The sequence below is a fragment of the Phacochoerus africanus genome, chromosome 11 (genome assembly GCF_016906955.1).
Source record: "Phacochoerus africanus isolate WHEZ1 chromosome 11, ROS_Pafr_v1, whole genome shotgun sequence".
Classification (NCBI taxonomy): Eukaryota; Metazoa; Chordata; class Mammalia; order Artiodactyla; family Suidae; genus Phacochoerus; species Phacochoerus africanus.
This window is the reverse complement of record NC_062554.1, coordinates 9,133,810-9,161,563: the sequence shown is the minus strand read 5'-3', so window position 1 is coordinate 9,161,563 and position 27,754 is coordinate 9,133,810. Positions and strand designations below refer to the sequence as shown.

At 60.1% G+C, this 27,754-nt stretch overlaps 2 protein-coding genes across 3 annotated transcripts in view; both read left to right on the top strand.

Moving 5' to 3' along the window:
• The first annotated feature begins 3,088 nt into the window (after positions 1–3,088).
• Positions 3,089–9,732, top strand: LOC125112058 (ESX-1 secretion-associated protein EspI-like). The gene is made up of 5 exons (XM_047754319.1): positions 3,089–5,446; positions 5,628–6,697; positions 7,419–7,462; positions 9,121–9,225; positions 9,640–9,732. Exons 2-5 carry the CDS (start codon positions 5,761–5,763, stop codon positions 9,730–9,732), a joined length of 1,179 nt encoding a protein of 392 aa, XP_047610275.1. The 5' UTR covers positions 3,089–5,446; positions 5,628–5,760.
• Positions 9,733–21,928: 12,196 nt separating this feature from the next.
• The window catches only part of GDPD5 (glycerophosphodiester phosphodiesterase domain containing 5), an 84,027-nt gene continuing 78,201 nt past the window's right edge, over positions 21,929–27,754 (top strand). The window contains exon 1 of one of the 2 annotated variants that reach the window (XM_047754207.1): positions 21,929–22,671. The gene's annotated coding sequence lies outside the window, so the exon portion shown is untranslated. The remainder of the gene's footprint in view (positions 22,672–27,754) is intronic. The other variant, XM_047754208.1, reaches the window with a different exon arrangement.

The following is a 27,754-nucleotide window of genomic DNA, read 5'->3' as shown; positions in this document are numbered from 1 at the left end:
GCTTTGGGGCAGCTCTTGGGGCACTGCCCTGGCGCCGTCTTGGCTGTGCTGGTCACTGCCCCAGAAGGGGCGTTGGCTGCAGTTGCCATGGGGCAGGAGGGGTGTCCTGGGCCCTGTGGCTCTGTTTTCAATGGGCTGGGCAGGACCTGTGGCTGGGGCCTTGGTGGGGATGCAGGGCCAGGCCTGCGGTGTGGCCCTGAGAGTGGCCTTGTCCCATGATGAAGGGCAAAAATCCCAGCGTTCTGGCTTAAAGCCAATATCTAGGGGCCACTTGATCCGGCACTTGTAGTTCCCTGGGAACTTTGGAAGGAAACGGCATCCATCACCACAGCCACAGCCAGGCCCGAGGGCTGCCCTGGGCTGGGGACAGGCAGGCCAGACGCGGAGGCTCCGGGGCCCCCAGAGGGAGGCCCAAGGCCGTGGCCCCTCTTGCTGCTGCTTCTTGATCTTTGGGAAGGCCTAAAGCTGGGCGAGGGTCCAGGCTGCTGGTGCCGGGCGGATGGGCCAGGGAGGGCCAGCCTGTCCTCTCCAGAGAGCGTCTCGATGCTGGGAAAAGTGGGGTGAGGCCTGGGTTCCAGAGACAGTCACTTCAGGCCCAGGGGCCTCGTGGGAACTCCCCAGGTTTCGCTGGAAGTGAGCACATTGGGTCAGTGTCTTCCCCAGGCCATGCCATCTGCACAGGGTGGGACCCCTGGGGCCCCCACCTGGCCACCCTGGCCCCACCCTGAGAACATCCCTCAGGCCAGGGAAGGTCAGGTTCAGCACTGGGGGTGGCTGCCCTGGGCCCAGCCCCCACTGGCTGAGTCTTAGAGCAGACAAGCAGGTGGACCCTGGGATGCCCACGGCTCACTGCCCTGGAGGGGGAGTCAGGAGGAGACCCCTGCTACGCCCACCCCGGGGGGAGCTGGGTGGCAGGGTCAGAAATCCTCCTGCACAGCTTGGCCATCGAGGCCTGCAGCTGCTTGAGCACTGCGATGTCCACCGGCGCCCAGGCCTGGGACAGCGGGGCCTGCAGAGACTCCCGCAGGCCTTCCAGGGGCGGCTTCAGGAGGTGTTCTGGGGGTGGGGATGCCGTCAGGCCAGCAGGGCCTCGCTGGGAAAGCTCAGCCCCACCTTGGGTCCCTCCCTGAGGGCAGCAGCCTTGCCCTGCCGGGCCCAGGGGAGCCACGGCAGTGCCATGACCAGCAGCCGACCCCACTCCGGTCGCCTCTGCCAGGGGCCGTGCCCAGCCTGCATGCCGCCCGCCCTCGTCTGTGGCCTGCGCGCCCGGGGCTCGGGCTCACTCGTGTCTGTGCACCTGAGGGCTGTGTCTCCGTGGCTGTGAGCACTCGCTCGCCCCCCAGGGTGAAGGCATCCCGAGCTTCGGGGGAAAGGAAAAGGGCAAGGGCGTCTGTGGGGACAGTAGGCCTGGGAGGGGTGGCTTGAGTAGGACATGGGGGGGGTCCCAGCACAGGGTAGGAGCCCCCACTGCCTCTGGGTCCCGCAGTCCTGCAGGCTACCTCCAAAAAGGTCCTACAGCTCCTATCTGGGCAGACGGAGGAGGTCCCCGCCAGGCCACTTGGGGTCCTAAGGCCCTGGCCAGCACCTCTGCTGACCTGGAGACATCAGACTGCCCCCCACACGGCAGGAGCTCCCCAGAGGAACCCAGCACTGGCTGCAGGGTGGGCACGGGCTTGCCCTCCCCCCAGGCTGACCCAGCCTTTCCTATAGGAGCCCAGGTTTCCCCACCCCCACCCCCCAGGGACCTAGTCCCCCCGCTGGGCACCCTCACCGGGTTCATGAAGCGCTGCAGGAACCACTCGGCGGGTGTAAATCGCAGTGGTTGTCTGTTTCTCGTCCTAAAGGAGGCATGAGTGCTCAGGGCCGGCCTGCTAGGCCCCAGACCTCCCCACCTGGGGGCCCCGTGCCTCTGCCCCTGGGGCCTGTGGACCCCAGCTCGGTCCTGGCCTTGTCAGGACCAGGAAGATGACACTGCGGGCGGGCCGGGCCCTTTGAGGGCCTCTTCTACTCCCCGGGTGCCGCTTCACCTCGGGGAGGGCCTGCCTAGGATGTGCTCTTAGGGGCCTGGAATCACAGATGTTTCGGGAACCCCAGAATGAAGAAGCCTGAGAAGCCCCCAGAAGTCAGAGCCGCGTCTACCAGGGGTTCGTGTGTCCCAGGAACCCAAGGCCTTCCCCCTACCCCCCGCAGTGACCCCAGTGTGGAGCGCCCACCCCAGCCTGGCTGGACAGCTCTTCCCAGACCGGCTGGACTGCCTTTGAGGCCTGGGGCCAAGGACCCACTCAAAGAGGCCCAGCTTGGCGGTGCTGAGCATCTGGCGGGCATCTGGCTCTGGCACACGCCCTCCTCGCTGTGGCTGCAGCAGGGGACAGGGGTCCCAGTACCAAGGGGAGGGAGTGCGGCCCACGGGGTGGGGGGATGGGGCGTGCACATCTCCAGGCTTGGGAGTCAGGCGGGGGGCACAGCAGGGGACACTGCCATGAGGCCTTCCTCTGGTGGCACGGGCTTGGGGCAAGAGGAGGGGTATGGCCAGGTGGGTGGCGGACGAGAGGCAGAAAGACCAGCAGGGGTGCAGTGGTCTGGACGAGGCCGGGGCTGAGGGCCGTGGCTACGGGACCCAGAGGGCTGCAGGGGGCAGCCAGTGCCCTTTGTGGATGGGGGAGATGGACTGGGGACCCTGCAAGGAGACTCCGGGCCCTGAGTCACATCCAGAGCTCTGTGGCCATCACCTACCATGCATGGCATGCTTTTGCTTGGTCGTCAGCTAGCCCAGCGCCCAGAAGGCGTCGTCCTCACTCAGGAGCAACAGCAGGATGGACACAGCCTGGCTCCTGCCCTGGCAGTAGCCCGCCTCCCGGACCCCCTTGAAGGCCTCCTCTCCCTTCCCTGGCACTTGGACCTCAGCTCTTGGACAGGCTCCCACCCGTGCCTGGTCACCATTCCAGGGTCCCCTTTTCCGGATGAGGCGTGCTGGGTGCTGGGCACGGGCACAGTCTGGAGGTCCTGCCATGAGCTCAGGCAGGGGTTGCTGACTGCGGCATGTGTGAGCCTAGAAGGGCACATGGTGGCGGCGGGGGGTGGGGTGGCCTGAGACCCCACGGTGGGCAGTCTGTGGGGTCATCTCAGCTAGTGTTCCTCGAGGGAATGTTCTGGAAAGAGCAGGTGGGGCAGGGAGCCGCCTCCCTGGGGCCACACAGGTGTTTGGGTTGCTGAGAACTCTCATCCCTGCTAAGCTTCTGATTCACGAAACAGCATCTTCAAGATCCAAGCTCAAGGGTCAGGACAACAGCAATGCCTTTTAGGCCCATGTGAAGTTCTTATAAAACATTTCCATGCTCAGGGGCTGGCACAGCCCAGGCCAAAGGTGCCACTTCTGTCCTGCACCCCTGCCATCCATCTCGGTGTGAGAGCAGAGCTCCCCTCGCATCACCTCTGTGGCCATGGAGCTGGCGTCCCCACTGGCCGCCGACAGACCACTTAAGGAGCGGGGCCATCGTGGGACGGCTCGCCCGGGGACCGTGCTCTCGGCGTTGTACACGGAATAGGCCGCGAGCACGTGGAACAGGGCTCGCTGCCTGGAAGGGGGACAGCGGGGGCTCGCCGCGAGGCCCCTGCCGCTGGTCATGCGTGTGGTGAGTGTGGGACACGGGTCGGGGCCAGGGTCGCTAATGTTGGACAGGGTGATAGAATTGGGGGCTTCCTCACACTTGACTTTTTTAGAGGATGCAGATTGTCTAAAAAAGCAGAGAGGTGTAACAATAAACATCAAAATGGAGTGTCATTGTGTCCCCTCTAACCCTCACTCCATCCTCCTGTGTCCCGGTCCAGACTGCTCTCTGCCGCCCGGTGCCCCTCCTTTCCCCACAGGGGCCTGTGGACCTCGGAGGACACAGCCAGCCACCTGCGCCTGGCCCCCTCCCCACTCAGGGCCACCCCCGTCCTGTGAGCTCCCACCCCTGCCGGCGCTCTGCACAGGCCCCACTCTCACCACCCCAGCTCCAGACCTGGTCCTTGTGCCTCTCCTGCCCAGGACCCCTGGCACACATACCCCCAAAGGCACTCGCGGCCCAGCAGCCTCACTCGATGCCATAGCGCGCCCAGAACATGGTATGGTTTCAGAAGGTGCAGCTCCTGTCCAGGTCGATGGGCTGAATTTCTGGAGCGTGGAGCCTGGCCTGCTCCTTCATTCTCTGTGGGCGGAGCCAGGGGTGGGGGGAGGTGAGGTCAGAGGCCTGGAACCCTAACCAACTGCCACAACTGCCACAGCAGAGCGGGCGCTGCCAGCTCAAGGTGAGTGGTTTCTGCAGGAACCTTTCTTTTGCTTGTTTCCCAAGCCAGGCAGGGTCACGAGGGCACCCAGGTAGCAGCCCGTGCCCAGCAGCCCTGGGCAGGGGCCGCCGGCCGGTGGATGGTCAGCCTGTGGTTTCTCTGAGGCCCAGACTCCCCCCTGTTAGCGAGGCCCCGGCCAGGCCCCCAGGGCCCCTCTACCCCTCTCCTGTACCAGCCGGTCCAGGATGACAGCACCCGCTGGCCAGGCCCTGGGCTTGTCCCCAGGAGGCTGCTGCCAGGGGTGGGTGCCCCGGGCAGTCAGGAGGCTGGGAGGGCGCTTGGGCTTCCATCCCCTGAGCCCCACTGACCCCACTGCACACAGGTGGGGCGAGGCAGAGGGCCAGAAGGGGAGCCTGTGCCTGTTTGGGGGCCTTTTGAGAGCTCGAGGACCAAACATGACGCTGGCTCTTGTCCTTCAGTGTCCGTGGGTGTTCATCACGCCCTGGGCCTCCAAGACTGCCTGTCCTCGGGCCACTTGGACAGTAGTGGCCACTGTCACCTCCACTCCCGCTGCACTTCCCCTGCTGATCCTGCTCAGCTTGGGCAAATAGAGCACCCTCCCTGGGCGAAGGGACCGGGGGACCCCTGGGTGGAGACGGGGGCAGGGGCCTCTCTGGGTTGATGGGTTGAGACCTGTCTCTTGTCCCCAGTCAGTCAGGCCTGTGCTCTTCGGGCCTGGTCGTCTCCCTCTGTGGTTTCTGTGGGGTATCTTTGCCCTTTCCTCCTGGCTTCTGTCCCTTGCTGTGTGACTCTGTCCCCCTCAGGTGTCTAGGAGGTGGCACCTGTCCATCTCTGGGCCCAGTGTCTGTGCTGGGCCAGGTGGGACAGGCAGTGAGGAGGGGGACAAGGCCTTCCTGGCGGGCAGCCCCAGGGCTGTGAGTCTGGGAGGTGCCAGGAACACTGGGGACGGGCGAGGGGTCCCCAAGGCGTAGGTGGAGGCCCTGCCTGGTATTTCCCTTTGTTCTCCGCCTCCACCTTCTCCAGGTCCAACAGCAGAGACCACGCCTGACCTCGTATCTGGGGGGATCCCCCTGTGGACCCGCCGGCGCATCTGCGGGAAAGAAGTAGCCCGGAGACACGCGCAGGGGACACTGTGGGGGAGTCGGAGCGAGACAAGGTGAAGATGCTGGGGAGAGGTTGGCTCTGCCCGAACCTGGGCACACTTGTATCAACCTGTGGGCCCGGCTGGTCCCGCTCTGCAGGGTCCTGGGCTAGGCTGGCCAGGGAAGCCATGGGGGACCTAGATTAGCCCCCTTCAGGGTCAGAATGCTCAGCTTTCTACTTTCTCACTGTCCCAGGATTTACTCCAGTTCCTTCGTATCTTCACCTACTTATCGGCTCACCTGATCTCCTGGGTTCTTTGCTGGAAAAGGGGACCTGGTGGTGTTGGCCAAGCAGCCAGCTTCCCTAGAGTGGCCCTGACTCAGGGCTATGATCTCAGAAGAGCCAGGAAGGCACAGACCCCTCACAGCCCAAGGACACCTTGACCACTCTGGGGTCGGGCAGCGGGGAACCGCAGCTCCCGCCTCCCGAAAGGACAGTGGGAGAGAGGTTCTCACCCTCGCCTTGTGGGTGCTGAAGCCGTGGATGCTGAGGCTGAGCTGCTCCCAACGTGAAGGCAAGAGACGCAGAGCCATGAGGACCAGGTTCCTGGAGCCCCCCTCCCCCGCCCCCGTCTCAGCCCAGGAGACTCTGGAAGTGAGGACTGACCGCCCGGGGGTCAGTGGTGCCCCCTCCTCCTGCTGCTGCTGGTCACCCCCCTCTGCCCCCGCCCCTGCCCTGCCAGGCCGAGCGGCCTCTCCCAGAGCAGGCGGGTCTGGGAGCCCAGCACCTGCTGCTCAGCCTCCCCTCCTCCACTGCGGCCCAGCTGGGCCTCCTACCCCGAGTCTCCTCCTGGCACCAGACAAGGGGTCAAACTCCACCTGCCTCTGCCACTTTCCCATGAGCTTCCAGGTCCTGCCGGACCATCCTCCAATGCCTGAAACCACATCTCTCACTGCCCTTCATGCAATGTCCTCACGTGGCCCCCCCAGCTGGGCCTGCTGCCCTTGGAAACCTGTGGGCCAGGCGCCCCTCATCCTGTGGCCACCCTTCGTAGAGCCGCTGTGGACCAGTCTGAGCCCACCCCCGACCCTGCTGGACAGATGCCCGGCCCCTTCGCGGTGTCGGTGTGGAGGCTCCGGGGCTGAGGCCAAAGCCCGGCTCAGAGCCCAGCTCTGCCCGCGCCACCTCCCCGAGCTCCCTTGGCGCGAGGTTAGTACGGATACTGGTCCCCAGTGTCCCCCACGGCTTGAGGCCCTGAGCTGGGCAGAAGGGCCCTGCCTCCAGAGAGGTACTTCCCCAAATGGGAGCCCTCCTGGGGGACATTGCGGGGGGGGGGGGGGGGGGCGGTGTCCAGATGGCTCACAGCCAAAAACCTAGCCTGTCGGTGACTTTATAGAGTGAGAGATCAGAATCTCCCCTCGGTTCCACTGGAGGCCCTGACTGGCGCCCCTGAAACCCAGATGGGGCACCAAGGTGAGGGTACAACCAGAGCGACAGAGGGCCCAGCACAAGACCCTGCCCAAAGGGGTGCCGCCTGTGCCTCACCTGCTTGTACCTGCTTTGATCTTGCCTGGGACACACCTGCTGCCTATGGGCCCCACCTGGGCCTCACCTGCTCAGCCTTGGCTCTGATCCCACCAGGGACATACCTGCCCCCGTGGGCTATATGATTCCCAGCCTGGGCCTCACCTGTCCCCTCGGGCTCTGGTCTGCACCTGGGCTGCTCTGATTCCCACTTGGGGGATGTGTCTGCTCCTGCTGCTGCTGATGCCCACTTGGGCCTCACCTGTTCTGCTGGCTCTGGTCCCCACCAGGCCTCTCTGCCTGTCCTTGGCTCTGCCCCCTGCCTGGGCTGCACCTGCTCCTAGTGGCTTCGCTCCCTCTGGAGCCTCACCTCATATTTGGCAGTTATTTCTGCTCGTTCCAGGGCCAGCAGGGTCTGCAGCTTTTCTATATCCGATGCTACAAGAAAAAAAATCCAAACATTCCAGTGTACAAGAGAGCTTCAGCGAACCAACAGGTTGAAGTGGGCTCCCTCTTGGCAGCTCCCCGCCTCTCTGATCAGAGGGGAGAAAATGGTGCCTCCTGGGTGAGTGGCACCCCAAACGCCCTAACGCCTCCACTTACAGAGCCCTCCCAGCAGCCTGGAGATCTTGGCACAATGAGATGAGGAACAAGAAGGGGACCTGGAGGGGGGTCAGTTCAGAGGCGCGGGCTCCCAGCCCAGGGGCGCCGAGGGGAAGGCAGCTGCCAGCTGGCAAGGGCCCCGCAGGCTCATGGGATGCACGTTTTGCTTGGGCATCCGAAACCCAGGTGACAAAAGACCAACCTTGATAAGCTGAACTTTATCAAAATGAAAACGGCTGTGCCTCAGGTGACACTGTCAAGAGAAAGACATTCCACACTGTGAATACAAATGTGTGAATGGCCTGACTGACCAGGGCCTAGGAGACAGAATATGGCCAGACTCCTAAGTCCACGGTAGAAACGGCTCAAGTAGAAGTGGGCAGAGGACTTGGATGGATGTTTCTCCAAAGTCAACCCAACTTGAGGGAAGAGGGCCAGCGGGCACAGGAGACAAGCCTCAACATTGGCATCGGGGGTGCAAATGGAGGCCCCCAGGAGACCGCACCTCTCACCTGCTGGAGGGGCTTTTACTGAGCACCTGAGGGTGTGGAGAGACTGGAACTTTCCTGTAGGGGCTGGCAGGATTGCAAAACGGCCCAGATCGGCGCCCAAGAGCGAGGGACAGGGACGCAGACACCTGTACACGCACGTTCATAGCAGAACCACTCCCAAGAGCACGAAGGTGGGCCCCCTCCCAGACAGGTGGCGGGAGGTCCAGGATGGGATGGCACGTCATTCAACCGGAGGAGGAGTGACACGCTGCCCCGTGCTGCCCTGTGCTGCCCCGTGGACGGATGTGAGGCTCAGCAAAGAGAGCAGAGCCGGAAGACCGCCCGTCGTGAGGCTCCGTGCGTGTGCGGCGGCCAGCAGAGCCGGGCCCAGAGAGACAGGAAGTGGTCCGCGGTCTCCGGGGCTGGGGGAGGGCCCAGTGCGGGTGTCTGTTGATGACAGATTTTGTGGACGAGGTGGTGGCGGGTGGACATAGTGGTGATGGTGGCATGACGTCACAAATATACTCAAAACCACTGAGTGGTCTGCTTTAACCGCTGCATTCCATGTGTGAATTTTAAGAAGAAAGCTCTGAGCCAGATGCCCTGCCTTCTGGGCCCAAGAGGCCCTAAAGGTGGGAGTGGAAGGGGGCCCTGAGGGGGCCGCATCCTCAGTGGTTGGTGATGGAGGTCCTTGTCACTTTGACTACAGGCGGGAGGGATCCAGGCTCCCACCGGTGGCGTCTGTCCCCTAGTGTCACTATGCGGCGAGGGTGCAAGTCACACCTTTGTGACCTCTTGCTGCCGGAGCTGTGCCTTTTTGGTGGAAATGCACCCAGGGATGGGGCAGGAGAGGTGGAGAAGACGGGCAAGTGTCAGAGCAGGTCAGAGACCACAGGGCCTCCAACTGCCTGGGAACAAGAAAAAAGAGTGCCAGGCGGTGGGAGGTCAGAGGTCAGGGGCAGCACTGACCCCAAACCCAAGGAGCTCATCATCTTCTCCAGGGGCCGGGCTGCAACCTGGTGGGGGAAGATGGCAGGGGATGGACCCAGGTACATGGACCCTCAGGAAAGGAACACTTGGTCCCCCCACCCTGACCCTCCTTCACCCCTCCCCGCCCCCTCCCTCTTAGGGGTTCCGGGAGGACAACGATGTGGACCCTAAGCCCCTGGGGTTTGACAAGACTCAGGCCAGCGACGTCCCACCCCAGGCCTCACCAGCTTCCAGACTTCACCAGGTCTGAGCATCAAGCCAGGGGCTCACACGGGTACACCTTTAAGTCATAAAACCTGGAACCCAACACAGCCGGCTCAGGGCTGGCCTGGACCCGCAGCTTCTACCCGCCCCCCCCGCCCCCATCTCACCTTCTGCTGCTCCTTCTCCTGCTTGGTCCTCCCCCTCCGCCGCCTCCTGCCTCACCCCCCTCCCCTCCACCCATCTCTCCTTTCCTCCCTGCCCTCCCGCCTCCTTCTCACTCCCCTCCTCCTCCCTCCATCTGCCTGCACCCACCTTCCCTCCTCCGTCCATCCCTCTCTGGCTAGACCCGGCTTCCTCCCCCTTCTCCTCCTCCTGCCTCCTCTCCCCTCCCTCCTCCTCCCCCTCTTCTTCTTCTGGGACAGGTGTCTGAGCTCTGACTTCGCGCTCCTCACAGGGACTCGGGCCCCTCTGGCAGCAGTCCGCACACCACAGACCCCGGGGGGCTGCATGCTCCGTGGTCCAGGCACCCACCACGGGTCTCTTGTAGGAGGCAAGGGTGCAGCTCAAGCTCACCTTTCTGACTCTCGCTGTTGGATGTGGGCCTCTCTTCTCAAGATGATAACAAGGCAGGTGTGGGGATCAGGTGGCTCAGAGCAGGGCAGGCAGGTGAGCGAGCATCAGAGCAGGTCAGCGACCAGAAGGCCCTCCAGTTGCCTGGGGACATGAAACAGAGTGGGTGCCGGGCAGCGAGCAGAGCTCTGGGGATCACTGCCATTCCACCCACAATGGGGCCCATCCCACTGGGCAGGAGCAGCACTGAGCCCTTCACCTGAAAGGTGACTTTCTTTTGGGGGAGGATCCTCTCTCCACGCAGGGGAGGGTGACCAGGGGCAGGTGGAGCCTGGCGGGGCTGGACCTGGGCACCTGGACCCTCAGGACTAGCTGGTCCCCCCAGCCTGGCCTTCCTCCTCCTCTCCCCCTGCTTGTAGCAGTGCCAGGAGGGTACCGATGTGGACCCTACGCCCTTGCCATTGGACTTGAATCAGGCCAGCGATTTCCCACCCAGGCCTCGCCCAGCTCCCTGAGCTTCCCTGGGTCCGAGCATCAAACTAGGGACTCACTCGGGTACAACCTTTGTGGGGACCCTGCCCACACCCCCTTTTTTGGCCTTTAAAAAGTTGATTTGTAGAAACTCCTGACCCATGAAGGTCGTTAGATGTGCAAATTTTTTTTTGGTGTCATATTTTCTTTGACTTCAATGAGGGTTTTCTCCCCCAGGGACATCCTTGATCTCCGTGTGTTTGTCCCCTTTTATAAGTGGCGTCTAGGATTTTGTCTGACTTAGAAAGGCTTTTCCTACCTACGTATGGCAGCCTCATCGTAAGCTTTATTTGTCTCGTAGCTGGCATGGCCGGCCCCTCTTTAACAGCTTCTCCTGGCTATTGTTGCTTCGCTGCTCTGCACGGAAACTTCCAAGGCTGGCCTGACATTTCCCCCGGGTTCCTCCTCCATGTCGCCCACCCTGGGAGAAGCATGTCCATGGAGGAACCGACGTGGCAGTGGACACTGATGGTGGTGGGCTGGAGGGATTCCTGCCTGGGCCTGGGGCAGAGTCAGCAGGCTGGGACGTCATGCGGAGGGGTGGGAGGAGGAGGGGAGAGGTTGCAGGAGGGGTGGAGGTCCAGGGCCTCTGTAACTTCCCTGACACCAAGAGCCTCTCAAAGAATAGCAACCTGGGGATTTCCCACTGCGGCTCAGCCGTTAACGAGTCTGACTAGCAGCCAGGAGGACACAGGTTCGATCCCTGGCCTTGCTCAGTGGGTTAAGGATCTGGGGTTGCCTTGAGCTGTAGGGTAGACTCAGCTCAGATCCCGAGTTGCTGTGGCTGTGGCATACGCGGGTGGCTACAGCTCCAATTCGACCCCTAGCCTGGGAATCTCCCTATGCCTTGGGTGTGGCCCTAGAAGGCAAAAAAAAAAAAAAGGAAAGAAAAGAAAAAAGAAACCTGGGAGTTCCCGTTGTGGCTCAACAGAAAGGAGCCTGACTAGTATCTAGTATCTATCCCTGGTCCCGGCCGGCCCCGTTCAGTGGGTTAGCGATCTAGCATTGGTGTAAGTTGTGGTATAGGCCACAGGCACTGCTCTGGCATTGCTGTGGCTGTGGCACAGACTGGCACCTGTAGCTCCAATTCGACCCCTAGCCTGGGAACTTCCATATGCCACACCTGAGGCCCTAAAAAGACCAAAAGAAAAAAGAAAAGAAAAAAAAAAAAAGAATAGCAACATGAATAAGGCCACTGGTGGGCCCATGCCAGCCACCGAGTGCTATTGGCCTGGTTACAGCAACGTCACCTGGTACAGGTGTCCCCTCTAGCTTTGGCTCTCACAGTGGCGCGTGCATGCTGCGTGCATGTGACTACGCACCTGCGCTTGTGTCTGTGGGCCTCTGGCTCCTCCCCTGGACCCAGCTGACCCGCCCTGCACACACACACATGCATCTCATCACTGTCACCCACAACATGGGGTACAGCAGGTGCTGCTTCCCCCCCTTCTCCCCCATCACCTGGGGATGTGCTGAGGGTACAGAGGGCCATGGGCACTGACTCCAGGACTGCCCAGCAGGACAGGAATCCACAGCCCTTCCCATCACCCGCCCTCCTGGCAGGCGGCTCGGAGATGGAGACCACACGACGGAAGTGCAGCCCGGGTGGCCGGGGCCCTCGCGCATCAGCTCACTGCCTCTGCCCCGTGTCGTGTCAGGTGGGGTTCCCTGCTGCAAAGGAAAGAGAAGAGAATGGGGTTGACTGTGGCCGTGGGGTTGATCCCGTTCAGCCAGCACCCTTACCCTTTAACTTGTAGCCTGGCCCCAGCACAGCAGCCACACTGGCTTAGAGACCCCACTGACCACGCCCACTGTGTCACCACCCTGCTCGGGACGGTGTCTGAGGGGGGCCCTGCTCCAGTTTTTTCTTTACTTGGCACCCGTGAAGCACTTTAAAACATTCTATGGATTTCCACTGCTCCCAAGTTCACAGATGCAGGGCGGCCTGTTCTAGTCTCTGTACCCGGGACAGCCCCTGGACACAGAGCGCAGGCCCCAGAACGAAATGTTTAAAAATGTGTGGCTGGAGGAGTTCCCGTCGTGGCACAGTGGTTAACGAATCCGACTAGGGACCGTGAGGTTGCGGGTTCGGTCCCTGCCTTTGCTCAATGGGTTAACGATCCGGTGTTGCCGTGAGCTGTGGTGTAGGTTGCAGACGCGGCTCGGATCCCGCGTTGCTGTGGCTCTGGCGAAGGCCGGTGGCTACAGCTCCGATTCAACCCCTAGCCTGGGAACCTCCATATGCCACGGGAGCGGCCCAAGAAATAGCAACAACAACAACAACAACAATAACAACAACAACAACAAAAGACAAAAAAAAATGTGTGGCTGGAGGAGTTATCATGGCTCAGCAGAAACGAATCTGACTAGTATCCATTGGCATGCAGGTTCGATCCCTGGCCTTGCTCAGTGGGTTAAGGATCCGGCGTTGGCGTGAGTTGGGGTATAGGTCACAGATGCGGCTTGGATCTGGCGTGGCTGTGGTTGTGGTGTAGGCCGGTGGTTATAGCTCCGATTCCATCCCTACCTAGGAACCCCAGATGCCTCAGTGTGGCTCTAAAAAGACAAAGAAGAAAAAGGTATGGCTGGGAAACCTCGGTTCTAGAGCTGCCTGGGGTTAACAACGCTGCGCTGTGCATGGAACTGTCAAGAGGGTACATCTCCTGTTCACATCACAGTAAAACAAGAAAAGCGAAGCCAACAAGGGGTAAAGTACGACAGGAAAAATAAACCCCAACACGTCAGTGACTAAATAACTGCAAGAGGGCCACACTTACTTGTTGAAAGTAGTGATTTTAAGTGAGAAGAAATAAGTTCTGTCTAGGAGTTCCTGCTGTGGCTCAGTGGTTAACGAACCTGCAGGTTCAATCCCTGGCCTTGCTCAGTGGGTTAAGGATCTGGCGTTGCCATGAGCTGTGGTGTAGGTCCCCAGATGTGGCTCAGATCCTGTGTTGCTGTGGCTCTGCTCGGATTAGACCTCTAGCCTGGGAACTTCCATATGCCGCGGGTACAGCTCTCTAAAAGCAGTTACAGCTGGAGTTTCTTGTAGGATTAAGGATCCTGTGTTGTCCTGTGCAGTAGCTCGGGTTGCTGCTGCTGTGGCATGGGTTCAATCCCTGGTGCAGGAACTTCTGCATGCTGCAGATGTGGCCAAAAAGAAAAAAGAAAAAAAAACCATCTCAGCAACACCTGTGTAGGGCGTTCCCATTGTAGCTCAGCTGTAGTTGTTTAAGAAGCCGACTAGGGGAGTTCCCGTCGTGGCACAGCGGAAAGGAATCTGACTAGGAACCATGAGGTTTCGAGTTTGATCCCTGGCCTTGCTCAGCGGGTTAAGCACCGGTGTTTCCGTGAGCTGTGGTGTAGGTCACAGATGAGGCTTGGATCCTATGTTGCTGTGGCTGTGGTGTAGGCCAGCAGCTGTGGCTCCGATTAGACCCCCTAGCCCGGGAACCTCCATATACTGAGGGTGCGGCCATAAAAAGACAGAAAAAAAAAAGTAGAACCCGACTAGGATCCATGAGGACATGGGTTCGCTCTCTGGTCTCGCTCAGTGGGTTAAAGATCCAGCGTTGCGGAGTTCCCCTCGTGGCGCAGTGGTTAACGAATCCGACTAGGAACCATGAGGTTGCGGGTTCGGTCCCTGTCCTTGCTCAGTGGGTTAACAATCTGGCATTGCCGTGAGCTGTGGTGTAGGTTGCAGACGCGGCTCGGATCCCGCGTTGCTGTGGCTCTGGCGTAGGCCAGCGGCTACAGCTCCGATTCGACCCCTAGCCTGGGAACCTCCATATGCCGCGGGAGCGGCCCAAAGAAATAGCAAAAAGACAAAAAAAAAAAAAAAAAAAAGATCCAGCGTTGCCATGAGTTGTGAGCTGTGGTGCAGGTCACAGATGCATCTCGGATCCAGAATTTCTGTGGGTGTGGCATAGGCCGGCACCTGAAGCTCGGATTGGACCTCTAGACTGTGGAACTTCTATATGCCGCGGGTAAGGCCCTTAAAAAAGACCAAAAAACGTGTTAATATATAAAACAATGCCAGTCTTCTCACTAAGTTTTGTTTTTGAAAATGTGGTTAGTTTTCATAAAAATATGTTCGCATTTACTAAGATTGTTAGTACTATTTTAAATTAATGACTTAAATACTTTAAATATCTCTGTTTAAATGTATAGCACTGTAAACACTGGTATAGGCTATGTAGCTAGTAGTTATTTAGGTTCCTCGATAATTTTTAGGGTATTAAAAAAGGTCCTGAGATCAAAAAGTTTGAGAACCAGCGCTCTAGTTCCTGTTCAGGATTATTATTCTGCACCAACCAGATCTGACAGCAGGGGGCAGCAGAGGCAGCCAAATGAAGGTATCCGCTTTGCCTTTCTTTAGTGAAAAGGGCGGGGTGACTGCCTGTGAAATGTCACTCATATCCTGGACGGTAGACCCAAAAGTAAATCTGATGAAGGTTTCATGGTCCAGCAGGTGACAACCCTGGCCATTGACCGTGGTGGAGCCAACCCAGACAACCCCTCTTGTGAGCATCAGGAGGTGCCGATAAAGGTAAGCTTGGCGTTACCGTGATCACCTCTATTCCAAATTGCTGGTAGGAGGAAGCAGGCTCTGGGCTCAGAGAGGGCCTTAAAGCTCCCCATCCGTTGCAAGACTCGAGTCTGAGCAGAGAACCAGGAGAATGAGAAGGGCACCCCCTATCACCTTTCACTCGCTTGGAAAGGGCGCTTGGCCCAGCCACCCCCAGTCCCTCCACCAGGTAAAGGGGCCACCACAGACTGAAGCTCCCATCTCAGTGGGACTTTTTCCTCTGCTTTCACTCGCCACAGCCATGGCTCCCAGCTTCATGCCTCCCCCTCAGCCTCCACTGCACCTGAGCCTCTCCCTGGAGCACAGACACCCGGCCTCCGGGTTCACTGAGCCCCCAGTCCTGGTCTCCCTCTCCTGCCGCACCTCCGCCCCGGAAGTGGAGGTGCCACCTCTCCCGAGTCTCTGGCCAGGCGGCCCTTCCACCTGCCCGGTTACCTCCCCCTTGCACATGGCTTTCAGCCCTCTCTAAAAATCTCTGGCTTTGGAGTTCTCCTTGTGGCGCAAGGGAAACAAATCCGACTAGGAACCATTGAGGTTGCCGGTTCGATCCCTGGCCTTGCTCAGTGGGCTGGGGATCCGGCGTTGCTGTGTGGCTGTGATGTAGGTCGCTGGGCCTGTGTTGCTGCTCTGGCATAGGCTGGTAGCTACAGCTCCGATTAGACCCCTAGCCTGGGAACCTCCACATGCTGCCGGTGTGGCCCTAAAAAGACAAAAAAAAAAAAAAAAAGGGCCTCTGACTCTGCCCCCTCCTGTGGCTGCCATTCAAGTGCTCATCCTTTGCAGCAGCTCCCAAGTGCACCCCTGCTCCTGCCACCACCAGCTGGTGACCACAGGAAGTTTTGGGCCCCGTGCCACTGGCCCTGCTAACTTCCCCTTGCTCTGACCCCCTCTCCCAGCGTCTGACCCCCCGCCCCTCTGCTCTGGCCAGTCTTTCTCTGGCTCTTTCCTGGGTCCCATCCCCTGCCCAGCCCTCTCCCTGTGGCTTTCACACTCGCTCCCTGGGGCCGCTGCCCTCTGTGTCTCAAAGCCTGTCTCAGGCTACAGCCTCTCCGGAGCTCCCACCCATCACAGGTTCTCTCTCCCTTTCCTGCCTCTCCCCCTTCAAAGTTCCTGACCTCCCACCCCCACCCCGGTTCACACCCCCATCTCTCTCAAAACAGCCCTGGCTGACCTCCCTGCCTCAGTCTCTTCCCCGGACAGCGACCAGGGGGCTCTCAGAAGAACACTCCCCCCCCCCCCCCCGCCTTGTTACTCCCTGCTTAGACCCTCCCAGGGCGCCCCTCTGCAGAGTAGCCAATCTCGATGACAAAGACGGGTGACACTGCCCTCTGCCACCTCCCCAGCTACAGGAGCACCTGGCTTTTCTGCGTCGGTGCTGGTGCCCTGGAACCGAGTTAGGTGTCAGCACACTCAGCACGCCACCTGGAGACTGGGCGCTGCTGCCAAGGGGCCACTATTCTCGTCTCCAATTTACTCCCAGGGAAGCCAAGGCATTGAGAGGGAGGTGCCTGGGCCAAGATGCTCGCCTGGCTCCTGAGCCCTTGCAGCAGCACCAAGTGTCCTACATCCAATGTCACCTCCAGTCCTGGCAAGTGACCTTGTCCCCCCCACGCACCCGCATCTGTTCCCCACGCGATGCCCACTTGTTTTTTTGTTTTTGGGTTTGTCTTTTTACGACTGCACCCAAAGCATATGGAGGTTCTCAGGCTAGGGGGCGAATTGGAGCTGCAGCTGCCAGCCTACACTACAGCCACAGCAACTCCAGACCCTTAACCCACTGAGCGAGGCCAGGGATCGAACCTGTGTCCTCATGGATACTAGTCAGATTCGTTTCCGCTGAGCCACAAAGGGAACTCCTCAGCGCCCACTTGTGTCCAGTCCGAGCACCCTTTCAGCCCAGCCAGAGCCAGGATGCTGGCCCTCCCCGTGTGCCCTGGACCGCTCCCAAGCCCTCCTTGACCTCCTTGGGCAACTAATTGAGCCATAGAGTTTCCCCAGGTGTGCTGTGGGGATGTGGGCATTTGACCCATAACACATCGATTGATGCCACCGAGCCACTGGGGGCGCCAGGGAGGGGGAGACGCAGGCCTGCTTCTGGGCTGGGAGGAGGCTGGATCCAAGCTAAGCCATCCCCCAACCCCAGGCTTTGCTGAGGCTCTGGCGCCCTCTGGATACAAAGACCAATCTCAAAGACCCAACTGACAGGGCCTCTGCCAGCCCCTCCAGCTCCATCCTGTTTATCAGACACCACTGTGGGGCTCACCGCGTACCAACACTACCCTACGCTGAAATGGAAATTAAGTCATTTATCCTGATAAATAGAGAGTAGGTACTAGTTTGATCCCTACTTGACAGATGGGGCGGCCGAGGCACGGAGCGCTGACAGAGGTAGTGATGGCAGAGCTAGGATGCAAACCCACCCCGTGGGTCCAGCGTCTGTGCTCCAGCTGCTCCAGGTGTGAGCTCAGCTTCCTCTTTCCTCTGTCATTCCCCTTCCCCCAATACACCAAACTTCTCACGCTTCACCTGTCTGTTCCCACTCTTAAGCCTTGTGCTGTTTCCTCTGCCTCCAGTGTCACCTTCCCAGTGAAGCCGTATCGACCCCCACCCCGCCCTCCCCCTGCGGAATCAGGCAGCATCTTCTGTGTTCATTCTGCATTCACTCTGTACACACGCCCTGCAGGTGGCTCTGGACAGGGGGTCCTTCATGCCGAGGGCGAGTTCCTCGCCGATTGTCCCGTCCCCGGATGCCCAATGTTTGGTCTGGGCCTTCGTCCAGCTTAAGAATTATGGTAGGAGTTCCTGCTATGGCTCAGCAGTAACGAATCCAACTAGTATTCATGAAGTTGCGGGCTCGATCCCTGGCCTTGCTCATTGGGTTAAGGATCCCCCGATGCCGTGAGCTGTGGCGCAGGTTGCAGACTTGGCTCAGATCCCGCGTTGCTGGGGCTGTGGTGTAGACCAGCAGCTACAGCACTGATTTGACCCCTAGCCTGGGAAACTCCACATGCCGGGGTGGCGGCGGGGGTGGGAGGGGGCACTAAAAAGCCAAAAAAAAATGATTGATATGTGTGTTGGGGGCATGGAGGGAAATGAGACGCCACCCTTGGCCCTCTAGAGACTCACACTGCTGTGGGAAAACTGACCCACCAACAGCCCAACAGCCAAGCAGATCAGAGCCCCCAGAAGGGCACACAGAGCCTGCGGCATCGCCAGCTCATTGGTGGGGGGAGGGGCGGGCTTCTGAGAGGGGCCAACTTGTGTGCTGGCCTTTAGGAATGGAGGGTGGCCGACCGAGTGGGATGCTGGCGGGCAGGAATGCTGGGCAAGGGCTTCCAGGCTGGCCAAGGCAGAGGCAGGAAAGCAGGATGGACGCATTGTGAGGGCTGACAAGGGCAGCTGAACCCACCCCCTCCTCTTCCACCCCCCACCCCCGCCCCGGCCGCCACCAGCTGCAGGAGGGCAGGGCCTCATCTGCCTGCAGCGAGCCCAGTGCCTGTGAATGATGGGTGTCCTGCAAGGATTCGGTGGAAGCAGGCCTCGCGGGGTGTGAGGGCTTTCACCGTCCCGTGACCCTATTTATGTAAAAGAATGCAAAATGTTTTGAGTCATGAAGGTGAAGATTGGTTTGGGTCACGACTGGAAGGGAGTTTGCCACAGAGCTGCAGCTGTGGGAGAAAGTTAAGGTCAGAAGAATGTGGGAGGGAGTTCCCATCGTGGCGCAGTGGTTAATGAATCTGACTAGGAACCATGAGGTTGCAGGTTCGATCCCTGGCCTCGCTCAGTGGGTTAAGGATCTGGTGTTGCTGTGAGCTGTGGTGTAGGTCACAGACATGGCTTGGATCCCGTGTGGCTGTGGCTGTGGTGTAGGCCGGTGGCTACAGCTCCGATTTGACCCCTAGCCTGGGAACCTCCACATGCTGTGGGAGTGGCCTTAGAAAAGCCAAAAAAATAAAATAAAAGAAGACTGTGGGAGGGCGAAGTTTCCTGGAATGGGGCCGAGGCTGACAGGCTAGCCCTTCCTGTCAGCCCCGAGGGCCAGGTTCGGAGCTGGCCTCTGAGCCCCTCAATCACCTCCCAGTCAGGCGACCGTGACCAAGCCCCTGTCATGCTCGGTGGGCCTCTCTGGCCGCTAAAAGGCCTTATTCTCCCGGGTTAGGAGACTTCCTCCCGCGGGAGGGTAGTCAGGGGTAGAGGGCGATTGTGGGTGTCTGAGAACTGCGTGCTGATCACCTCCTGGTGACCTTGGCCACGTCTCTCCGGGGCCTCGGGGGTCACGGAGGGTCTGTTCTGAAAGCCTCCTTTTTATGTAGACATTCTGCTCATCTGACCCGCTTCGGAGGCTCTCACAGCAGGGCGGCCAGAGAACAGCTCTGAGAGCCTCATTCATCTCCCAGCGCTGAAGTCCTCCAAGGGCGGCCAGGCTCTCTGCTGGATGGTGGTGGGTGGGGCCGCACAGCCACAGAGGTGCTCCTGGCCCGCTGGGTCCAACTAGACACGACATCCCTGATTGCAGAGTCTTTAAGCCAAGAGATTCCCCACCAAAGGCAGATGTCCTGGGGGAGTCCAGGAAGGCTTCTTGGAGGAGGAGGCGCTTGATCTGAGAGATGGAGCATGCATTCAACAAGCATTTGCCAAGCCCCGACTACATGCCAGACTCTGCTAGGCTCTGAGATACAACAAGAAGGAGCACAGGAGGGCATCTGACCCAGTTTCTTTCCTCCAGCCCAGCAGGGAACTAGGAATTTCTTCAGGGGAGAAGGAGAATGTGGTCCCCCAGACAAGCCAGAGGGACCATGTGGAGGGGAGAGGCTATCCTGCTTGTGGGTGGAGCTGGGGGAAGTGATGGAAAGGTGAGGCTGGTAGGGCTGGCAGAGAGCCACAAGGGCAGGGCTGGCACACCAGGCTAGGGACCTAGGACCTGATCATGCTGGCGACTGGGAGCCACAGAAGGTTCCGGGCAGAGGGAGAAGTCACAGGGTTTCTTAGCAAACAGCTTTGAAGCCCTCCAGCCACAGCCACCAGGGTGAGCTTCCTAGGGCCAGCCTCCCCACCCCCCACTCCTGGGCTTGGCCAGGGGAGGGCACCCCGTCCCACCCCACACCTCTACCATTCTGGACTTCAGCCTCCAGTTCACCCTCTCTCTTGTTCTCCCAACTGCACTCTCAGGCAGGTGCACTCTGGAGAGGGGATGGGATGGAGCTCTGGGTCCAGGCCTCACAGAGGACTCCGGCCCTTCACACCATTTGCCCCTTGTGGGCTTTAAGTGTTTTCCTGCTCCCCAGTTTCCCTACAAAGTGCTGCCTTTCCCATGTCAACGCCTGGCTTAAAAATCTTCCCAGGGGCCCCCTCTGATACCCAGTGAGTCCAGACTCAGCAGCTTTATTTATTTATTTATTTATTTATTTATTTATATTTTAGGGCCACACCTGCAGCATATGGAAGTTCCCCGGTTAGGGGTTGAATCCGAGCTGCAGCTGCCGGATTCTCATTGCGGCTGAGCCACAGTGAGAACTCCCAGACCCAGGGGCTTTAAAGCTGGGACCTCGGCAAACCCCTGTGAGGTTCAGGGTCGTGAGCTAGATCTCAACACAGTTCTTGGCCCCTAGAAAAAGGTCATCTATCTCCTTGTCTGGCCCCACCCGCCTCTTCCCATCTGTTCTGCTGTCTCTTCTCTGGGAGGTCCACAGCCACCCTGAACTTGGCTGGGTTCTTCAACAGAGCAGCGCCCTTCCCCACACCCGGGGTTCTGCCCAGGGTGGCCTCTGCCCAGACAGAGGTTCCCTCCCAAGCTAGCTAACCCCTGACTTCTGGCCTGAGTCTGCCTGTCCCTCCCTGAGAGAAGCCTCTCCCAATCCCCCCAGAATAGGCCAGGGGTCCCCAGAAGCATCCTTTCAGACTCCATGCTTTTGCATGTGCTGCTTCCTCTGCCAGGAAGACCCTTCCCTCCATCCTCTGAAGCCTGGCGGCTAGCCAGTCCCTGCTAAGTCGCAACATCTTTATTTCCCTTTTATACATGAGGAACCAGAGGCTCAGAGGGGTTGAGCAACCTGTTCAAAGCCACACAGCTTTGTCCTAGAATGTAATAGTGATGAGTGGGTGGAATCCTATCCCAGATATATGGTCTTGGGAACATCATTTGGCTCCTCTCTGCTTTGGTGGCCTCATCACTGAAATGGGGTACCTACTGCTTAAGGCTGGTGGTGAGGCTTCGGGAAGCTTGTACTGTGCCGCCTCCATTCCTTCACTTCCCAGGCCCATTAGTGGCGTTCCCATGGCCCCTACAGGACACTCAACACCGTTCATTCAATCCCGAAAACCGTCCAAGACCTGCCCTGCGTCCGGCCTTATGCAAGCCTAGCTCCTGTCCCAAGGCTCTGGGGCCGGGGAGGGGAGGAGCACAGGGTAGAAACATCAAGATCCAAGGAGTGTGCTGTCCTCACACACTTTTGCTCTTGACTGCTTATTTTTCCCGAAACCTGAAATCTGAATATTTCACGGCATCCAACCCTCATCTCCTCGCGATGAGCCCTGGAGGCCGCAGAGGGAGAAGGTACTGGGGTGCTGTGAGGGCGTGTCTCACCGGTTCCGAGGGCTCCACTCTCCCTGGACTCCACTACCTCTGATAACGCATCTGGCCTCCATCCGGCCTCTTTTTTCCCCACCCCGACCCCTGTTCCTACCCCTTGACTTCCCCACCCCTGTGTCCCAGACAAACCGGAGCTCACCACTTCTCCCTCCATCCGGGTCCCCAGGATACCCTCGCCACACGCCCAGCTCTTCAAACCTCTATCACTCGGATCCATTGTCCTCTCCGGCCGCACCTCTCCATCTCTGCCCCGCCCTCTCCGAGGTAGACTCCACGTTCCTCAGAGCTCCGCTCTTTTCCCACTCTCCCATTGGCCCTCGCGGCCCGACGGCGCGGGACGGGGGGAGGGGATCTGGAGTGCGCCCCGCCCCTTGCCTGTGGCCGGGCGAGGGCGTGGCCTCGGGTGACCCCGCCTCAATTCGGGCGGGGCCGCGCTGGCCGGCGCTCCGGCGCTGGGCGGCGCTGCCTCGGCTCTGCTCGACTCCGGCTCAGGCTCCTGCAGCAGCTCCTGTGGGGGTGGGCGGTGGGGCTGACAGCGGCGGTGGCAGCGGCTGCGGCTCGAGGCTGAGCGAGCGGCGGGCCAGCCGGGAGAAGAGGAGGAAGTGGAGCCGCGGCTGGGAGCTCTGGAGTCAGCTGCCACGCCGAGGACCGCCCCATTTTGCAGAGCGAGCCGAGTCCGGACCTAGGAAGACTTCTCTACCGGGCTCCAGCCGCCGCGGCTCCGCGTCTTCTCGCCCGCGCCCTGCCTTGCCCCGCCAACCCCAGCCCGGGTTCCGCGCTCCGCGGTCCGGGGCGTGTGGCCGGGACGCCTCAAACCCCTGACCCTGATCCAGTGCACCAGGGCGGGACGCTCCAGGCCCTCCACACGGCTCTGGGATTACCGGCTCCTTCCCAGCCTTTCTCTAGTGTGTGCCGAAGCCCCTAGCCCTCCGCCCGGGATTAAGGCAGGGTGCTCCCACCCCTCCGTCTGAGTGCCAAGGAGCCGGACCTTCAGCTGCCTCTGCCCCGGTGCTTCGGATTTGGTGCGGTGCTAACGTCCAGGAAGCCCCGACCCGGGCCCAGAGCCCTATGAGGGGTCCCAGGCGGGCTGGCCCGTCGGACTGAACCGGACTGGGCTGGTGCTGTGAGACGAAGCAGCCACCTTCCTGCCGCCCCGGGCGAGGGGCTGAGCGCTTGCCCCGAAGAAAACACGGGAGAGCCGAGTGCTGCAGGTGAGAGAGCCCCGGATGCCGGGCGCGGGCGGCCTCCGACCCAGTTTGGGCAGCGCCGGGGCCACCTGCGGGCGTGCACCGGGCGCTAGCTGCGCCGGCAGCTGGCTAGGAGGGGCGCGGGGAGAGGAGGGGGAAGGGAGCCAACCGGCACTTATTGAGCGCCCATTGTGTGCGGGTCCGCGCCCCACCCTTGCGCAAATGATCCTTCAAACGGCCCGCTATCACTCCGTGTGATGAAAGGTGTTGTGTGCTGGTACCGGCGCTTGCAGATGGGGAAAGTGAGGTTCAACGAGGTTAATTAGCCCCGCTCGCTTTCCTCGGGGACTGAGAGTGGGGAGGAACGTTAGGCTGGAGAGGGAAAGGAGCTGAGAGTGGAGAGAAGAAAGGAAGTGCGGGGCCGCCAGGCAGGAGATGGGGGAGGGGTCAAGGTGGGGCATCGGGGAGCTGATCCCGAGGCCAGGGACGCGGCTTTTCCTGGCCCCTTTCCCTCTCATCCAGTGGCCGTGTCACTTCCCAGGAAAGGTGATCCGGAGTGGAGGACGGAGGTGGGAAGCTTCCCAGGTCCACGGCTTCCCTCCCTGACAGAAAGCAGCTGCCCCTGTCCCCCGTGGGTCAGACCCCGGGGTCTCTGAGACACTCTGGAAGCCCCAAGACGCTGCTTATCTGCTGGGAGAACGCAATGAGGAGGGCCCCACGTCAGAGCCCATCAGAGCTGTAGGAAATGGGGCCCCTCAGCACCCACCCAGCTCACACCCTTCACGTTAGCAAGGAGGCCGCTGAGGCCGGGGGACAGGGGGGTGCCAGTTGTCGAGGTCCTAAAGCAAGCACGTAGTTGAGCCAGCAGTGTGCCTGAGAAGACGATCTAAACATCCTTCAGAGTGTCCACTCCTCCTCCCAGTTAGCATCTTCTTGGTGGGTGGCTGGGGTTTGCCCACCCCTGATGCGAGGCTGTGAGGTTGTGAGGTCCGGGTGACCACGTGCGAGGCTGTTGTGAGAATCTCTGTGGCTGGTGCTGGGACCCGAGACCCGTGGCTGACCTCAGCCTCTCCTGGGCGGGGGAACCTGCAAGACACCTCTGGTGCAGGAGGGGAGGGGCTCGCCCAAGGTCTCAGGGCGGGGGCTGCCAGGGCTAGGGGCACAGCCCCAGGTACCTGGACTCCCAGGCAGGGGCTTGTTCTGCTGCCCCCCCCCCCCCCCCCCCCCCGGCCCGGGGCTGTGCAGGGGGAGGGGTGTTGTGAAAGAGTGCTTGGCATGGACTTTGTGGGCTCTTGTTCTGGGGGGAGGGGACCCAGTCTGGGGAGTGCCCGCCCCCCCCCCCCCCCCCCCCCCCGCACCCCCTCGAGCCTTGGCTGGGCTGAGTTAACCCCTGCTGTGCCCGGCTTCCTGGAGTCCAGGGGAAATCACCTTGGAAAGCCCCTGGGAGAGGGGAGGGGGGAAGGGGAGGGGAGGGGGAGAGGTCAGCCAAAGGCTGGAAGCTGGGGGGTGGGGGAGGGGGGAGGCGGGGAGGAAGAGGTTGGGGGAACCAGAAGGGAAAGCGGCCGAGGGGCTTGGGATTCCCCCCACCCACCATCCATGGGGATTCAAATTCTCACAATAATTCTCCCTGCTGTCTACACAAAGCTCCTCCTTGATGAGATGATTTCACACGTGTGATCTCATTTCATGGCGGGATGGAAAAGACCTGGAGCCTGGGATGAGGCGCCATGGGGCTGGGGAGGCCCCCACCTGGGACCTCTTGGTTGCATCCATGGCTCCAAGCCTCACCTGTCCACTCGGGTCAAGGAGGCTGCGTGGTACCTGCTCAGATGGTGGAGCCATCACATGCGGCACACTGTCAAGTGCTCAAGAGTTTTTAGTGTTTTTGCCAAGAGGGGACTGGCTTCCACCAGCTCCCTTGTGTGGGAAACTGAGGCTCAGGTGAAGTCACCTGTGTGGGGAGGGCCTTTGAGTTTGCTTCAGGCCCTGGATGCCTTGGAATTTACCAGATGGTAAAGGCCCTGTGGTGACTAGCTCTTGATGGGGCAGGCTAAGCTGCACGGGCAGACAGCCCTGAGTCAGATCAGCCTGGGTGAATCTGCTCTGGTTCCTCCCACTGACCATGTGGCGCTGGGCAAGTCACTTCACTCCTCTGAGCCCCAGCTGCTTCTCTGTAAATTAGAATTCCTCCTTTACAAGGGTGTTGTGAGGCTTAAGGAAAATACAAATATACAGTGTGGCCAAATATTTATTTCCTTCCTCATGAGGCAAGGAAGCGGGAATCTTGACTGGGAAATTCAGGGAAGTTCTGGGACTTGCCTGGGATTGGAACCCAGGTTCAGAGACCTGGGTTTGCTCAGCTGGAACCCCTATGTGGGTCAGGTTGCCCTGTGCTGCCTCCTGGTCCCACAGGCCTCTAGAGTCTGCTTGGGGACCCTGGCAAGGAGCTCTGGACTCTAAGCCCTCACCCCTTTCTTGGGGGTTGTAGGGAGCCAGTGTTTGTCTGGCCTGTGGTCTGGCCTCCCCAGGCACAGAGGTGCTGTGAATAATTTATATGGCTCCCCTGGCTGGGAGCTCCCTCAGCCCTGTGCTCAGCCGAGCTTCTCAGCCCCGCCAGAGGAGCAGGTGGTTCCTGTCATTGCTGGAAGTCAGATCTGAGGGAAGGGGGCCACAGGAGGAAAGTGACCTCTTATCACCCCACTTCTCTCATTGAGGGGCATGGCGTGCCCACAGGAAACAATGGACACCAAGATAGATGAGCTAGGATCAAGCTGTGGGCCTCTGCTTCCAAGTGGGCAGGAAGGGGTGGCATGGAGAAGCTCCTGGGGACAGGGTAACCATGAAGGCTTTATCAAGGAGAAGGGTGTCCGGGCTGGGGCTAGAGGCGACTTGCCTTGGAGCAAAACACCTGACCTGGAGTTCCCCAGTGGCTCAGCAGGTTAAGGATCTGGCATTGTCACTGCAGTGGCTCGGTTCGATGGCAGCATCCCAAGAGCATGGTTAAAAAAAAAAGAGGAGTTCCCGTCGTGGCTCAGTGGTTAATGAATCCGACTAGGAACCATGAGGTTGCGGGTTCCGTCCCCGGCCTTGCTTAGTGGGTTAAGGATCCGGCGTTGCCGTGAGCTGTGGTGTAGGTTGCAGATGCGGCTCGGATCCCGCGTTGCTGTGGCTCTGGCGAAGGCCAGCAGCTACAGCTCTGATTCAACCTCTAGTCTGGGAACCTCCATATGCCACAGGAGCAGCTCAAGAAATGGCAAAAAGACAAAAAAAATAAAAATAAAAATAAAAGTAAGAAAAAGAAAAAGACACCCAATCCTGCCAGGCCTCTGCTGCCTCCACTGTAAGATAGTTAGGGGTGACTGTGAGGTCCTTTATGTAATGCACTTGACATGATAGGTACTTAATGAGAGGGCGCTTCCCTGTGAACGTGAACCATAAGGTGGGCTACTGGAGAAGAAAGAGTGGGGTCGTAAGCAGGGAGGTGGGGAGACCTCTGGGGTGGTGATGATGGATCTGGGGCGTCAGAGAGGGATGTGCAGAAGAGGCGTGGGTGGCCTTGAGCGCCAGAGAGAATTCGCACTGCAGAAAGCATCAGGGGGTCCCCATTCAGAACCCCTGTGACTCCTGGCCAGTCGATGGAGACCATGGCCTTGCCCCCCGCAGCCACCGCACGGACCCCTGGCCGTTGCCATCGCGTTTCTCCTACACACGTCATGTGCGGCCGCTTTGTTTATGGGCTTCCTCCTGTCACCCACACCCATCCATACTGTCCTCTTCTCTGCTCACCCCTCTGTCTCTGAAGGCCCAGCTCAGGTCATAAATCCCCCCAGAAACATCCCGGCCCTCTTGTCACACCCGCCTCTGAATCTTTCACACTTGACAATAAGAGCAACAATACCTGCCAGGGCCTCACGTTTTACAGTTTGTCCAGTGCATCCACCTGCTCACGTAATAATAATGTGCTGGCCACGTGAGCGCTTGCTAATGCTCTTTGAGTGCTTATTCCGAGCCAGAGCCTCTCCTCCACCTCTCTGGGAGGTATCCAGCTGGGGCTCAGAGACGTGCATTGTCTTGCCCAGGTCACTCAGCTAGACAGCGGGGAGGGAGGAGCTACGCGTGTTCTCTTATCTGCCACTGAACGGCGGCTCAACCGTTCTTAGAAGATGTCTTGCCTCCTCAGCTCCACCCAAGTGCCTAGAGAGCATACTGTGCATGTAAGAAGCCTGCACGCAAGCCTCGTCTCCGGGCTGGGAAGGGCCGCGCGGGCTTGAGCTGGGGCCCTGGGCACCAGCTGGCCGTGGGACTCAGGAGGGAGTCAGCCCCACCTCAGGGTCCTGTTTCTCCGGGTCTGTGGGGAGTGCGGTGGTGTCCAAGCTTCCAGAGCTCCAGCCTCCTGCAGTGTCCTTTGTGACCCTGGAAGCCAGGGGAGGAGGCCACAGCGTCAGGGCCAGAGGATGTGGTGTGATGAGTGGCTGTGATTTTTGGCCCGGCCGCTGTCTGGGCCAGCCGGCTCTGCAGTTAGCTGCTGCTCCGCCCGAAGGAGGGTGGCGGCCTGGGCTGCTGGCAGCATGGTCATTAGCTGGGCAGAGAAGACCCTGTGATTGGGAGCCGGCTGGGCCAGGCCAGGTCGGCGGGGCTGGAGGCAGGCTGGCCCGGCCACACTGGGGTCATCGGCAGGGCAGCTAGCTGGGCAGCTGCTTCTCCTCCCCTTTGCAGCCTCCAGGGTGGCACCCGCGGGGCACCAGAGCTTTGTAGGCTAAGGCTTGCCCTTCCTCCCATGGTGGTTATGGGAGTGGGGCAGTGAGGAATCTTGCCAGACCTGAAGATGGCTCCTTCTGGAAGCTTCCAGGACTCCTCCCCTGCAGATCCGTAGCGCTCACCCACCAACTGTGGCCTGTGGATTGGGCTTGTGTAGATGTGCCTCCCTTGCCAGCCAGTCAGAAGTAGAGTCTCTGTCACCCCAATCCTCCCCTCCCTCCAGAGTGCCTAGCAGAGTGCCTGGCAAAAGGTCCCGCCCGCACCCCCACCCGGGAGAGGCAGTGCGAGCTGCCCCTTGGGCAAGTTGCTCAACCTTTGCACCTCTGTTTCCTTCCCTATAAAGTGGCAC

What these genes read in the sequence shown, in the direction of transcription:
- LOC125112058 (XM_047754319.1), top strand. Translation starts at nt 5,761, where the DNA reads ATGATCTCAGAAGAGCCAGGAAGGCACAGACCCCTCACAGCCCAAGGA. An exon ending in GAGAAAATGGTGCCTCCTGG is followed by an intron (nt 7,463 to 9,120) that starts GTGAGTGGCACC and finishes CCTCCCTCTTAG; the next exon opens with GGGTTCCGGGAGGACAACGA. An exon ending in CAGCTTCCAGACTTCACCAG is followed by an intron (nt 9,226 to 9,639) that starts GTCTGAGCATCA and finishes CGCTCCTCACAG; the next exon opens with GGACTCGGGCCCCTCTGGCA.